Raw genomic sequence first — 14,738 nt, forward strand, 5'->3', positions numbered from 1 at the left:
AACAAGGAGAAAAAAAGCAAATGTAGCCAGGGCCTCTGTCCCCCCACTGCCCACTTGCCCTCTATATATTCCCATCCTCAGCAACTAGCACCATCACTCCTCATGGGAGGGTCAAGACAAATGAAGGGAAAGGTGGAAACTGTAGAATAAGGTCCCCCCAGATCATTTGAATTTTAATTAGAACCCAGGACTCCTAACTCCCATCAGTAGGAATGTCATCTTTTGTAGGTGCTTTGCAAATCACTCTCATACATAGTGTCCTAAGGAACAGGGAGCACTGCCACATTATCCCTGGTCCAGTGGGCATTAGCTCTCCTGCCATTCAAATCCCCGGATCCTCTCCCACTTTGTACTCTAGTGTTTAACCTTTCCGGGTAGAAGATCAATACGAATTCTTCATTGTTAAGAATCGATGACTGTCCTGTGGCATCACTGCCATCTAGTCTTGCTGAGAAGCCCAGTAAATCTCTTCAGCTGCTTCTAAAGCTTGGTTTGTCGTCTTCGGTTGCTTTCATTTTTAATGCAGATCACTTTGGTTTCTGTTCCCCTGGGGGCTTGCAGATAAATCTTGGCAGACATGTTCAGCATCTACAAATGAGATGCTGGAAAAGGGCCAGCCCACCCAGAATTTAGTTGTAATGGATGAGACACCCCCTTGGTTCCACTTAAAGACTGGGCTATTCGTTTCCACATTTATTGGTAATTACCTCATATAGTAAGTACCTGGGTGGGAAGTGCCCAGGATAAAGTTCCTGTGTAACAGAGGAGGCCAACCTGTGAGAGTGCAATGCAGATCTGTGCTGGCTGACTCAGCCTCTCTCGTAAACAAGCAGAAGTAGGAGACTTATCTCATTCTTTCAATGCATAATAAAAAGAAGCACTGGATAGTTTAGATGCCCTGGATAAAGAAAGTCTGGCAGAAAATTTCTTTGTGCTGCTTACTTATAAACCAAGTGAAAAATTACCTGCCTGATTTTCTTTTATTAATAAATGAATATATTTATCATATTACTGAATAGCATCTGACTAAGGGTGAACTGTAAATATTTAATGTTAGTTAATGATCTCCTTCTCCCACAGTCCTTTGCTTATGCTGAGTGTCTGGCTGTATGTCATCCCAAACCCCCTGAATCTTAGGTTTCCTAGGGGTAATATCAGAACCTTGGTTTCCATTTGCAGCAAAAATGTGGGCTCCATAGAAAAAGACAGGGTCCTTTTAACTTTGATTTCTCCTCTCTTTGATCAGTGGACTATGCCAATTATTATCAGGGCCTATGGGATTGCCATGGTGACCAGCCAGACGAACTGTCCTTCCAACGAGGTGACCTCATCCGCATTCTGAGCAAGGTAAGGATTAGACTGTGGGGCCTGGATCAAAAGTCGATTTTCTCGCTCTTGATGATGTAGTCACCATAACCAGAATTATCCCATGTCATATTCTTCTCTTGTGTGTATTACATGGTTCCCTCACATGTAAACTTCCATTGTTTTATAATTGTAAGGGAAAATTTTAATTGAAAATTCAGATTCAGGAACCAATTTTCAAATTTAAAAATAGAATAAAGTAGACATAATACTAAAACTATGCCAATCAAAATTTGATCTTTTTGAAGGGTCTTGCGGTGCTTAAAAGGTCATCACCATGTACATAATTTATTACCGTAAAATACTCTTGAAAATATTCTAGCTGGGTCAGCCGCCTTCTTGTTTCATCTATAGATAAACAACACTGTAACATAGTTATATATGGGGGGGAGGAGTCAGAGCTAGTTAGCTCAGTTGGTTTGAGCAAGTGCTGACAAGGCCAAGATAGTGAATCCAACTCACAAGGGCCAGCTAACTTCATTCTCTTCCTCAGTCACAGAGGTAGCCCCTAGCCACAGCTAACCATCTCACAAATGGTATTGCTGGATACAAAAAAAATGGGCAAAAATAAGGATATATTATTGCAGATCCATCACCAATGTGAAGAAGCTTCGAAACTCATGGGCTACTGTTTGAGGGATCAGTAACACCATCCTTGTAAAGAAAGACTGCACATATTCTGTATATGTGGGCTAAGGAAATGGACTCGGTCCCTAAAAAAACTTTTTAAAAAGTTCTCCCTCTAGGAGGCAATCAATATCAACAAACACATTTTTGAAAGAGGCACAATTTGCTCTTTAATTGATTAGTATGGGAACTCCATAAAGGAAAATTGAAAACCCATTGTGTTATTAACCCATCATTTGCAATTTATCTTTGTTCTGTAAATGTCATTACCTTGGCCAGGTGTTTGTCTCAGTTTGAAATATACCACAAGCTCCTTCAGAAACAGACCAGGGCTGACAGAAGGTACCTTTCAGCAGTTCCAAAGAGTCCCCTTTGAACTAGGACCAAATTCAGACCCAACCTTTTTCCAGAGAGCAGGAGGCCCGCAATCCCTGCTGGGTGAGATCAGAATCTTGTAGTGATTTCTTCCAGACTCCTAATTCAGCACCACCCTAGTGCCATTCCGGTGCAGCTCCAATACACCAAGAATAAATTGGAAGCAAAGAAGGGAGTGGACATTGGCCTGATTGGTATTTCAAATGCCCGAAAGCAAGGCTTGCCGAGTAATAGAATTTGTGTACATTACCACGCTGGGGTAATCGAATTATCCACTCAGGTGTGACCAGGCCTCTGTTTGCCCAGAGCCTACAGGTGAACAAATTAACTGTTTACATTGTCTGAGGTGCCTGCAGCAGGAGGAAGGGAGAACAGAGTCAGACTGTCTGCTGGCCTTCTCTCGGTCATGATTATTTTGTTTGTTTTGCATGTCTTTTGCCTTTGTTAATGACTTCTCACTGGGGGTCCCTTTCCTCCATTTAGAAGGGGCTGTGTGGTGACTTGCCCTGCAGTATAGAGCTGTCTGCGGTTACCAGGGCTATTGTAATTTTGAGATAACAAAGAACATGGGGACCTTCCCCAACTTGTTTTGGGTTTTTTTAACCAACCCCCCTTCCCCTCCTCCATTACTGAAAGCCAATATATCAGAGTTTAATTCACAGGGAATAGTTTGCTGCCTTGGTTCTATAGGGCATCTTTCTCCATCTCCTGGAAGGTCCTGAGTTCGTAGTCATCCCTTACCTTGGTAGTAGCACATTTCTTACCCCCAAAGCTACACCAGTTGCCACCCTTCTCCACATTGCTCATCTCTTCATGGCAAGGGAAGAAGTGAGAAGCTAGAAGCTTAACTGAAGTTTCCCTCATAAAACTTCATTCCAGTTAACGTTGGCTTGGGGAGCATTTCAGATTGGATTTAACTTTATTATATTACTTAACTCAATAAGAGTCCTTGGACAGGAAGGAACCTTAAAAGGCCACCCGATCCATTCCCTTGCCTCTAAAAAGCACAAATGAACCAATCCAGACAGATAGAAAAGGAGATTCCACTGCCATTATCAGCTGTATGTCTATTCAGATGTTCAGTAACTCCTAATCTCAGGAATTTTCTCTCATATGGATCCTAAATTTATTCCATATTATTCCATATTTAGCCCCAGCTGGCTTCCTTTATTGGAGTCAGTTACACTGTGCAGCCTACCTTTCACACATGCAGGGACAGAACTGACCCAAGTTGAGGTCAGTCCAGAAATATGGTATCTAGAAATCTCCATTTTACTTTTCTCTCTGGCCAGTAGAACTTTTGTCAGGCAAGAAAAGCCCACTTCTTAGGAACCTAGAGAAGTCTATTTCCCTGAGAAACACAAGACAAGATGCAACTGAGTGCAGCTCAGCTTACCTGGAGCAGTTTCCTTACCTGTAAAATGAGGGAGTTGTGTTAGATCTCTAAGGTTCCTTCCACCTCAAACATTCCCGGTCTAAATAAACATGGTGAGGCTGACTTGGCAAATCTGCTAAAGAAATTCCACACAAAAATATGTCTTAGCTTTAATTATTTATTCAGATTAAACGAGCAAAAAAATTCTAAGTTCTTTTGTTTTGGGCCTTCATAAATGCATTTGGCTTTTCCCTCTCTCTTTGTATGGTAAGAGAAATATTCTGAGGGGCAGGGGCTGGTAGGTAGAGAACAGAAGTGGCCCCTGGATGAGGGAGTGGGGTGGCAATTGGGGGGTAATAACTTTATTCTTGGGTTCCTGCTGTTCCCTGCTGTTTCTTTCTCTCTTTTTTTTTTTGATATTTATTTGTTTTTGTTTTTTAATTGAAATATAGTTGATTTACAATGTTGTGTTAGTTTCTGGTGTACAGCAAAGTGATTCCATTTTACATATATATGTATATGTATGTGTATATATATATATATATATATATATATTCTTTTTCAGATTCTTTTCCATTATAGTTTATTACAAGGTATTGAATTTAGTTCCTTGTGCTATACAGTGGGACTTTGTTGTTTATCTATTTTATATAGAGTAGTATATATCTGCTAATCCCAAACTCCTAATTTATCCTTCCCTCCCCCTTTCCCCTTTGGTAACCATAAGATTGTTTTCTGTGTCTATGAGTCTATTTCTATCTTATAAATAGTAAGTTCATTTGTATCATTTTTTTCAGATTCCACATATAAGTGATATCATATGATATTTGTCTTTCTCTGACTTACTACACTTAGTATGATAATCTCTAGGTCCATCCATGTTGCTGCAAATGGCATTATTTCATTCTTTTTTATAGATTAATAATATTCATTTTATATATATATACACACACACATACATAAACACACACACCACACCTACTGTTTCTTAATAGTTGCCCAAGTATGACCCAACCCTCAATCCTAGAATCCTAGGGCCAAGAGAGTCTGTTAGGGTCTAGGGCCTTTGGACAAGAATGATCCCAGAAAGAAAGCTATTTACCCTTTAAAAAATTTTTTCCAGAGAAGATGATTGGCTGGGTAAGAAAGCTGCACCCCCATAGATAACCAAATGCCCATCACCTGTCCTATTCTTAGGGAAGCAAATCATCAACAGGTGGGTTACTTATGTGACCCTGAACAAAGTCACTTAATCTTGCTAATCCTCAGTTTCCTCATCTGTAGAAATGGGATATTTCTGTTTATAGGATGTTGTGATACTTTCATTAGAGAATTTGTGTAAGGAAGTGCCTGGCATCTAGGATGATAATTATTATTATATTCCCCTCTTTTCCACTAACAAGAAACTTTTGGGGTCAATATTGGGTACACACCAGGAGTTCAATAAATTATTAGTGAATTGAGAGAGAAAAAAAAGGTAGCCTGTCCTGCCAAGAACTCTTCACAGAGATATTCAAAAGCTCAACAGGTCCTCTCTTGGAAATAGAAGGCCATCCAGTGAAGAGGCCTTACATGGAAATACACTGTGTCTTTCCTGGTCTGAGAGAGTTTGTCAGTGGCAAAATTGATCAATTGTTCAAACTTCCTTTTTTTTTTTTTTGCGGTACGCGGGCCTCTCACTGTTGCGGTCTCTCCCGCTGCGGAACACAGGCTCCAGACGCGCAGGCCCAGCAGCCATGGTTCAGGGGCCCAGCCGCTCCGCGGCATGTGGAATCCTCCCGGACCGGAGCACGAACCCGCATCCCCTGCGCCGGCAGGCGGACTCCCAACCACTAGCGCCACCAGGGAAGCCCCTGTTCAAACTTCTTTGAGGAGAGGCCAGAGCCATGTATCGCAGCTCTGAAACAGTAAGCAATGGCACAGTCTGCAGGACCCCGCCCACCTCCCCAACACATCTATCCGTTACTAAGCCCCACGAAGTTGCATGCCCACTTAATGCACTGAGTTCCAATTTGGGCCGCAAATATATTAAAAGGAGATTTTATAAATGGAGCAGATCTGTGCATCCAGTGGACGTTCCCGCGTGCCTTCTGGGCCCAGATATTTATGAACAGCATTTTTGGTGCAGGGACCGAACTTCGCTTCCACCCGGTGCAGGGATGCAGCTCAGGCCACGGCGGGGTGTTTAACGCTCTTCAGTGGCTCCAGATTGTGGTGCTTGTGCAGGTCTCCTCATACGTAACCGATGGCTCCCGTAAATTACTTCCCACCATGCCTGAGACCACCGCAGAATTCAAGTTTGAATAGAGCAGGAAAAAGGTGTTTGAAAGGCCTATTCACTCAGCTACATTTTAATTTCCTTTTCAATCTTGTCCCAATTAATTTCACAAAATTAATCTCGCAGAAGCAAACTCGGCAGCACGGAGGCTGCGGTTTTAGTGTGGCGGTCGCTCTGCCTGAACATGAAATAGGAGCTAATATAAAAATCCATCTGCTGTGTTTGAAATACACGCCGGCTGCTGCTCAGTCCTGTCTGACATTCCAAACATCAACAGAGGGGAAAAGTGATTTGGGGGTTAGTGGCCATCAGTACTTGGCAGGAGTTCAACAACAGGTGTACTCCAAAAATCCATTCAGCCTGGGCACCAGGCATGACAGGGTAGGTGCTGAATCACCCTCGGTGCAGTAACACTGCGCCCTGGCTTAGTTCCTTTTATCTGAGGATAGTACGGCCCCTCTGTGGACCAGCACTGCCGTGAGCATTTATTTTAAGTAGGAGAAAGGGAGGTGAGAAGTCTCTATTTGGATAAGACGAGCCACAGTTTCCATGTTTCAGAGAAGTGACTCTGTCTTCCTGGCTTAAAGGCCTCTCACTAGGGAACCTTTTTCTAAATAATAAAGGTGCTTGTTCTCCTCTTCAAGATAACCTAAATAAACGCCCATTTAAAAATTAGGCCTCCTCTTCCAGAAGTAATTTATAGTGGTAACATGAGCTGTCTAGCAGATAAGGGCGAATTAAAGAGAGAGAGAAACTCTTTCTCAATTGTCTAGAAAGAAGAGGTCCCTGAATGACCCTTAAATGGTCCCTGTTTACCATTTAAGGTAAACAGAGTTGATAGGCTACATCTCTTGAGCTTATGTTGTGTGACTCACGAGTTGGCCCTGGGCTCCTCCAAGGTTTTTCCGGCTACTTATTTCCATGGAAGGCAGCCTTGGAGCAACAAGCTGGGCACCACAGAAGGGTTATATTTACATGGTGGCTTAGCCAGGGTGGGGAGATATTCTCACCGCCCAAACACACCATGCTTTGGTTGTCTTCTGGTACAGGTGGTATGGAAACAGGGAGCCTTAAAGGCAAGGTCAAGTTTTACATTGAACATATGATGCTGTCAGGTGGCCATGGGTCTTATGTGGATGAGGATGGACCGATTTCATCATCCTGGATGACAGTTAGCTTCCAGCACTGGATTGGAGCTACTTAAATTCAGGCCGGGTCCTGGCTCCAAACCCAGCTCCTAGTTATCCGAATGCAGCAGGCCTGTCCCTGGCACACCCGGACTATGTTAACATAACACCATGTCTGTTATAGTGGGACTTTTAAAGCCCAGTGTTCTTCACCTACTCCCTCAAAGGACTACTTAAAGAATGTAGACCTTTCCCCTCCCTTGACCCCAACCCCTCCAGAAGAGATTTGTATGTTGTAAAAATTATCTGAATGCAGCAGTACCTCCTCTTTTAAATGTGCTTAGTTGAATTTGACAACACCTCATAAAAACAGATAAGTTAATTCCTTCAATTGCTTTAAATGAACTTGTTGTTTTTTTTTAAATTTCAGGGCTCTGAGGGAAAGGAGGTGTTTGGTGACATCTAGTGTCCATTTAGGACTTCCTCAGGCACCATTACCCTCCATTTGGCTGACTGGGGGATGGGCAGGGTAATTTGGGAGGTAATTCGGGGATAGGAAGTGGGGAGAATACAGGCCTGGGGCACAGACTGCACAAACATAGTGATGAAACTGATCAATGCCTGCCAAAGAGCTATCATTCGCCTCTGACCTAACCAAAGGGGACGGTGAGGGAGGGTACCATCAGAAAATATCTTTTCTTATTTATGATGATACGAAAAGAGAAGCAGAAGCTGTCCCCATAACCCCATTTCATGTTAACAAGCAGGTCAACACTGTGCTGTGATGACGAAGATGATGATGATGATGGTGTTTTCTCTCATTAATAACCCCTATGGGAGGCTATAGAGTTAGGAGGATGGGAATGGGATTTGGGGTCAGCTGGAAGGCAACGGTCATACACCGGTCAAATTCAGTAGAGGCCATTCCTTTCCCCCAGACAGGAACCAATCATCTAGAACAAACCCTGGCAGCCTCATTCCTTCCAGGTAATTTTTATAAATGAGGGGACACCCATTCCAAGAGAGGACAAAAGGGAGAGGGTGTTTGTGAGTGTGCGTGTGTGTATGTGTGCTTATGCGTGTATGTGTGTGTGCATATGCGTGTATGTGTGTGTGCATATGCGTGCATATAAACCTGCAAATAAGAGACCTGGGTACATATCAACCTTATTCTCTAAACCCTGGCCATTTATTATAAAACCCATTAAAAAAAAAAAAGTAAAATTGACATTTTGCACTTTAATCTCCTCAGTCCTGAACTGTTATCCTGGACAAGACCCTTCACTTTGTACACACACACAAACACACACACACACACACACACACACACACACACACACACACCCCTTTCAGTCAGGTGGAAAGTCCCAGATCAGATAATTAGCTGTGAGACCCAGACAGAAATGTTTACCTAGAACCATATAAGCCATGGCAGGGTTAGGTTAATGCTCACAATCACCCAATGCTTTACAAACTCCAGTGTAAAAAAATTCCAGCCATTTATTTTCCAGTGAATTTATAACAAATGCTGTTAAAGGCTTCGTCTTTTGACAGAGGTAATAATAAATTCACTGTTAAAGACGGTAGTTTAATTCCTTATACCTCCAATACTGCACAGAATAAACCATATTCATCACTGAGTAATTTTTTACCACATAAATCTTTAAAACTAACCAGTGAAGGCTGTTGAGACTGAAATATTGTAAATTTATTAGATATGCCCATGTAGTATTGGATTCAGAGGTTTCCATTCGAATATATTACGGGGAAAATTTGTGTCTTTAACTGTGACATTCCCTCCATTTCCCACTGCCAGTATTATAACAAGCAGCTCCTCCAGTGTCAACTGCACGTTTATTAGACAGAGATTTAGTAATAAACTCACTAATCTGCCAAAGAGGCTGGATGACATTTCGGTGAGATGCTGTATTTAAAAGGGGTCACAAAAGCTTTGTTTCTGTGTAATTATTTTCTCAAAAGGAACTCAGCCTCCCCAAACCTCTGTCTGCTAGTGTTTCTTGGTAGTATATGGATCCAGCTCTCCAACCAAACTAGCAAAATACTGAAGCAAATTATAACCTCATTGCAGATAAACAGAGCAGTAACTTCTATGCTTATAGGATTAGTTACAGGGGGCTTGGGATAATTGGTTAGAACACAGAAAAGCTGGAATTAGCAGACATTGCCAGACTTGTGGTATTTAAGACTAATAAAAAGAATATTGATTCTCACACTAGAAATAATAGACAATGATTTCAGAAAACTTACTATTTAAAAACTTTCATCTTGACATATGACGCATTCAAGATACAATTAAATCCTCAGATTTGAACAAAAATCCTTTTACTGTAACATATAAATTTTGAGTGAAAGTCTGTGCCTGTAAGACGAGAATATTCTTTCTCATAATTTGCTAGTGAAGTGACATTTAAACTGACCAACTGATTATATCAAACTGTAATATCCTCTCAAGTTTCATTAAGGAAATATTAATATTCCTAGAGTGAAAAATATTTTTTCTTTTAGATTCAGAAAGTGCATCATCTTTTCAGCAAAGAGCTTTGGCGGTTTCCCTGTTCCCACTAATATTCTGTATTTGGCAAGAGTTCCAGATACTAAAAACTTCCAAGGAGGATTATGAACTTTAAGATTTTTTTTTAATAAAATAAAATAAAATGTGTTTCTAAATATTAAGCAAAGGAGAAAAATCTCCTGGTAGTGCAAGACTGCAGCCCATCAGAATAATTGTTAAAAGACAGAACTCAGCTAGAAAGATAAGCGAAATACCAGCAATTAATATTCAGCATTTCACATTATAGTCAAGAGGATGTGTTTTTCTTTGTGATGTGTCCCATAAGCTAAGAGTGTTGGGAGCCAGACTCTGAGCTCTGTCTTCTTTTTGAGCAGGCGGATTAAGGAGAAAAAGAACAGCGACAACAATCCTGCTCCATCTATAAATGAACATCTTGATTTTATAGCTATTTGCTTTGTAAAACTGAGGAATGAAACAAAAATGACTGGATGCCTAAGTAACACTTTAATTCCAAATTCATTTACGCTGTAGCTATGTAGTTGTCACAAACCATAATGCAGTATTTAATTAAAATAACAGAAGTGTATCTAGATATGTCCTGGGGTAGCTATCACCAGATTATAGTCTATGCTATCCGTATTTTATTTATGAAATGGCAGAGTCTAAGGTGCAACTAGGCTGATACAAAAGCCTAAACATTTTAACCTGCATTTTTATAAAGGCTCTTTTTCTTTCCTGCTACATCTTTAAATTTTTCCTCCTTCTATCTTTTGGGGGATTGTTTCTAATGTCGATAAAGATCTCTCTTTCTAACTCTTGCTTTTCAACTGTTGACCTCCTGTGTCTTCTGGCTGTGAAATCCCCCATCTGTTGTCATGGAAAGGCTTGTTTCACAGGAGCCACAGCAAGCAGGGGACATCTTAGTGGAACTTGGACGTGGAGCGTAGGAAAAAAGCAAACCCTTTTCAGGCTCAGTATGCTTGTCCTCATACAATCTTCCTTGCACCTCTTTTTTTCCACCTATAAATACCCGTTATAGTTTACACGCTTGCTTGCTCTACTTTGTGGATGTTCACATGCAGACATACTGCTCCTTTTCATAAACACATAGCATCTATCTTATACGCACCCACCATCTATCTCCTCGTTCACATTGGCTGTCCCATCAACCTCCTTGTCTGCAGAATTATGTTCAGCAAGGTCCCGATTTATAGGAAATAAATAATGAAAATGGAAAAGACTGGGAAAGATAATCGAAACATTCAAATTGTTATTTTTCACTGTACTTTCTACAAACAGAGGATCTATAAACACCTAGCAAAGGTGTTCGCTGATTCCTAGAAAGCAATTAGTGCCTACTGGAACATTCTGACCCAGTGGGTCTCTACCTTGTATTTTTCCTGTTCTGTCTTACTTTTTGATGCCCCAAGATCTCACCGTTTTAAACGGCAAATGATGCTGTGTTATTATTTTCATTATTTCTGCTTCTTATTTATCCTGTTTATAATGACAAGTTTTGTCATCATTTATCCTCTCTAAGATAATCCTAAGAATTACAAAACAAAAACAGTAATTGCAACCACCTTTTTAAAGAAAATAGCCCTTGCAATTACTATATAAAGATATTTGATAATGGTAGGATCAGATCACAGTCCGATCCTACAGCAAGGGTCTTTTGGAGAAGGGTCTCTTACACACACTTGTAATTATTTTCGCCCCTTTCACAGGTCACATAGAAAGTTAATTTCAGTAGCTGCTAATTTCCATCCAGCAAGAGTGCGGTACTTTAAACCACCCAATATAATTGGATTCAAAACAAATTTAGGAAATCGAGTGTGTTAGAAAGCAAATAAAAATATCCTTTTGGTAAGAAGGAGGGTGAAAGTAGTAAAAATGGCCTTTTTTTCTCCCTTCTTTTCCCTTCACAACTTTGCCATTAAAGTTGCACCTACAGCTAGAAGTTTGTCCGTGAAAAATGGTCATTTTGTTTCTCTGCTCAAAGAATGTTATTAAAATGCTAATTTAAAAGAAAAAGGAGTTAAATATCTAGCGATGGTGCATTCTAATTGCAACCATAATGAGCTCTCTAAATGTGCGGTGCCCCTGACACACACAGAGCATAAACAGCAGTAAACAGATCATTAGTACCCGCGTTCATTTATTCTGGCGACCTTACCATGACCCCACCGAGGGTAGGGTGAAAAGCAGGTGGATCTGGCTGTGACACCCCCTAGAGGGATCCAGGAAATGAAGCTATAAGCGGTTGTCATGGAAACGCCTATGTGTGCAGATGATGTAACACACCGACAGGCTGAAGGCTTCGCAACTGGGACTTTGCCTTTCCCTCGCCAGAACAATCTCACAGATTAATTATTCATTTCTTTAATTCACATAGCAAAAGGAATCCTAATTTTCTTGGTTATGTGCAACTCTCTTCCATTTGTCTATGGTCTGTCATCCCCTCTTTCTCTGAAACCTACCCCAGCTTCCTACATTCTAGCCCCAAATCACTGAATCTGACAAAATCAAGTGGAGGAAAGACAGTGGAAATCTGATGCTCAACATCTGTACTTATAGAGAGAAAATATAAGATTTTAAGCTAAAAATTAATAATATAGACAGTGTTCCTTTCTGATGAGGGCATGGTGACCAGGGACTAAATGTATACCTGTCCTGAACAAGATGGCTTTGTTTGGAGCAGGACAGGGTCAAAGTGATACCTGATGCAGAGAGTGTAAAGCAGACAGGTACCAGCCCCAAATGAACACATCACCATAGCAAGGTGCAGGGATAAGAGAAAAACATAAGAGAAAAGGAGCATCTGCTCACCCCCTCCCATGTCCAATTGAGGGAATCGAGATTAATAAAAATAATTCTTTGGAGAATGATTCCACTCTATCCTACCCTGTTTTGCAATGGACAACCTCAATAACCTTACAGCAACAGCAGAATAACTTTTCTTCTTTTTTTAAAGGAAGCAAAAAAGACGATCTCTGGAAATAATTTTAAAATAAAAAATATCCTGGCCTGCGCCTCCCCCCCACCCCACCCCCACTGCACTTTAGATGAACCTGTGATATTGTAGCAATGGCCCTTGAAGTGCAGTGGGGAGGTGATTTAGGAGAATATTAAAGGCAATGTGGAGATTCAAGGCGCCTCTCTCAGGGAGATCTGGAGAAATACGCACAGATGGGCCGAGCAGATTAAACATTTCCGTCACATTGTTTCCAAATTGTGTTGTGCTGCCTGAGGCTGGTACTGCGGTCAGAGCAAAATAGAGTGGTGCAGAGCTGCGAGCTGCACAGTTTATGGAATACATATTAATAGGCCAGTCTCACATGGTATCACCATTCTATCAGCTCCGAAATGGTGCTGTCTCTATTGTTCCTGAATTCTGCACTTAGCACCGTGCTTTCTCCTGTCTGCAAAGTGTTTACCTTCCCTTTATCCTTCCTCTCTTTTGTAGTCAGAGTTCAAGTTGTTTCTCATTTCTCTTTTCCATACAGCCCTGTTCCGCCTTCCCTCATACCTTCACAGCTTATGATTTTTCTGTCATGCACACTCTGTATTTTGCCCACACTTCCATCACCAACAATGTCCAGTTTGTGCGCGGGTCCTGCACCCCTCCCTAGCCTTGACTTGGTCATTATCCACTCACACCCAGTTCAGGACATCAGTTCAGACTTGAGGCTGAATAGTCCCTTGCACTCAGGGCTCTCAGACCCTCCATCTAGCTGACACATTCCTCTTCTCAGAACACTCAGCTCTTTGCCGGGGGTGAGCTTTGTGGAGTTGTTGCCATGTTCCCCCCACCCCCAGCTGCTGTCGCTGGCCACCAGCCTTTCAATGTCCCCTTTCTTAGACTCAAAGCCCCCCCATCCCTGGCCCCAGCTCCAGTCTCACCAATGTCTAGGTTAGCAGGTTCCCTGAAACGTGGCAATAAATAAAACTAGTTCAATTGAGGCAAATTTAATGATACATTTTTATTATGATTTATAGACCAAAACTCTGAATAATGGAAAAAAGAGAAAATGATTGCCAAGATCTTAAAACACGGTGTGAAACAGCCTGGAGAGGCCGCCAAGCTACCCAAGGTTTCAGCCAAGCATTGGGCTCTGATCCTTTCACAGGTTCCAACAGAACTAATCCACTGTCGACCCAACTGACCACTTGCTTTCTCCTTTGGTAAAATCTCTTCCTAAAACCATTTGTCCTGAAAAATGGGCACCTGTTTGTCTGTGGTGAACAATTGTTTTTCTCAGCAATTGGAAGGGTGCTGAGTTAGAGCCCTCAATTTATTTAATAACTTTTGATAGCCTCAGAAAGCATTAAATTTCCAAAGCTGCATTTCAGTAGAGAAATTGTAGGCCAACCCATAGTAAAAATATGATGTTTTTGGCTGAGCTTGGAATATTACAATCTACTCTGCTTAGGAATTCAAATTTCCCATCTTTACCAATGATAATGTATGATGTACAGGCACTAATAAGAGAAATAAGCAATCATAAACCAATAATTCTGTGATTGATTGGCCTTTCCCATACATATATGAAGCATTTATTGATCTTTCATGTTAGGGGCTGATTGATTGTTCCCTTGAAGAGGTAGTCTCTTGTTTACAAGCACTGAAATAGTGAACTTTGATGGTTAAAAGAATAAAAGTATGAGACATTTTCTGTGAATCTTGTTCCACAGAGGCTTATCGAAGCCCAATTCAATGTGAAAAGAGAACATTTCCATTAGGAACTTTCTCAGGGGAACCAGCAGTGTCAAGCAGTTTGCTCCAAAAGCCATCATGTGGATTTGAATGGAAGCTATAAGAAGACACCACAACTTTTAAGTCACAGTTAAAGAGATGGCCTTAGGGTTTCCCTGGTGGCGCAGTGGTTGAGAGTCCGCCTGCCGATGCAGGGGACACAGGTTCGTGCCCCCGTCCAGGAAGATCCCACATGCCGCGGAGCAGCTGGGCCCGTGAGCCATGGCCGCTGAGCCTGCGTGTCCGGAGCCTGTGCTCCGCCACGGGAGAGGCCACTACAGTGAGAGGCCCGCGTACCGCAA

General features: G+C 41.6%; 1 protein-coding gene across 1 annotated transcript in view; it reads left to right on the top strand.

The window, feature by feature from the left end:
• Positions 1-14,738, top strand: part of SKAP1 (src kinase associated phosphoprotein 1) — a 242,398-nt gene that overhangs the window by 218,400 nt on the left and 9,260 nt on the right. Inside the window, exon 10 of the mRNA XM_007465111.1 lies at positions 1,247-1,347. Coding sequence (XP_007465173.1) covers positions 1,247-1,347 — 101 coding nt within the window. The remainder of the gene's footprint in view (positions 1-1,246; positions 1,348-14,738) is intronic.

The sequence above is a fragment of the Lipotes vexillifer genome, unplaced genomic scaffold (genome assembly GCF_000442215.2).
Source record: "Lipotes vexillifer unplaced genomic scaffold, Lipotes_vexillifer_v1.1 scaffold591, whole genome shotgun sequence".
Lineage (NCBI taxonomy): Eukaryota > Metazoa > Chordata > Mammalia > Artiodactyla > Lipotidae > Lipotes > Lipotes vexillifer.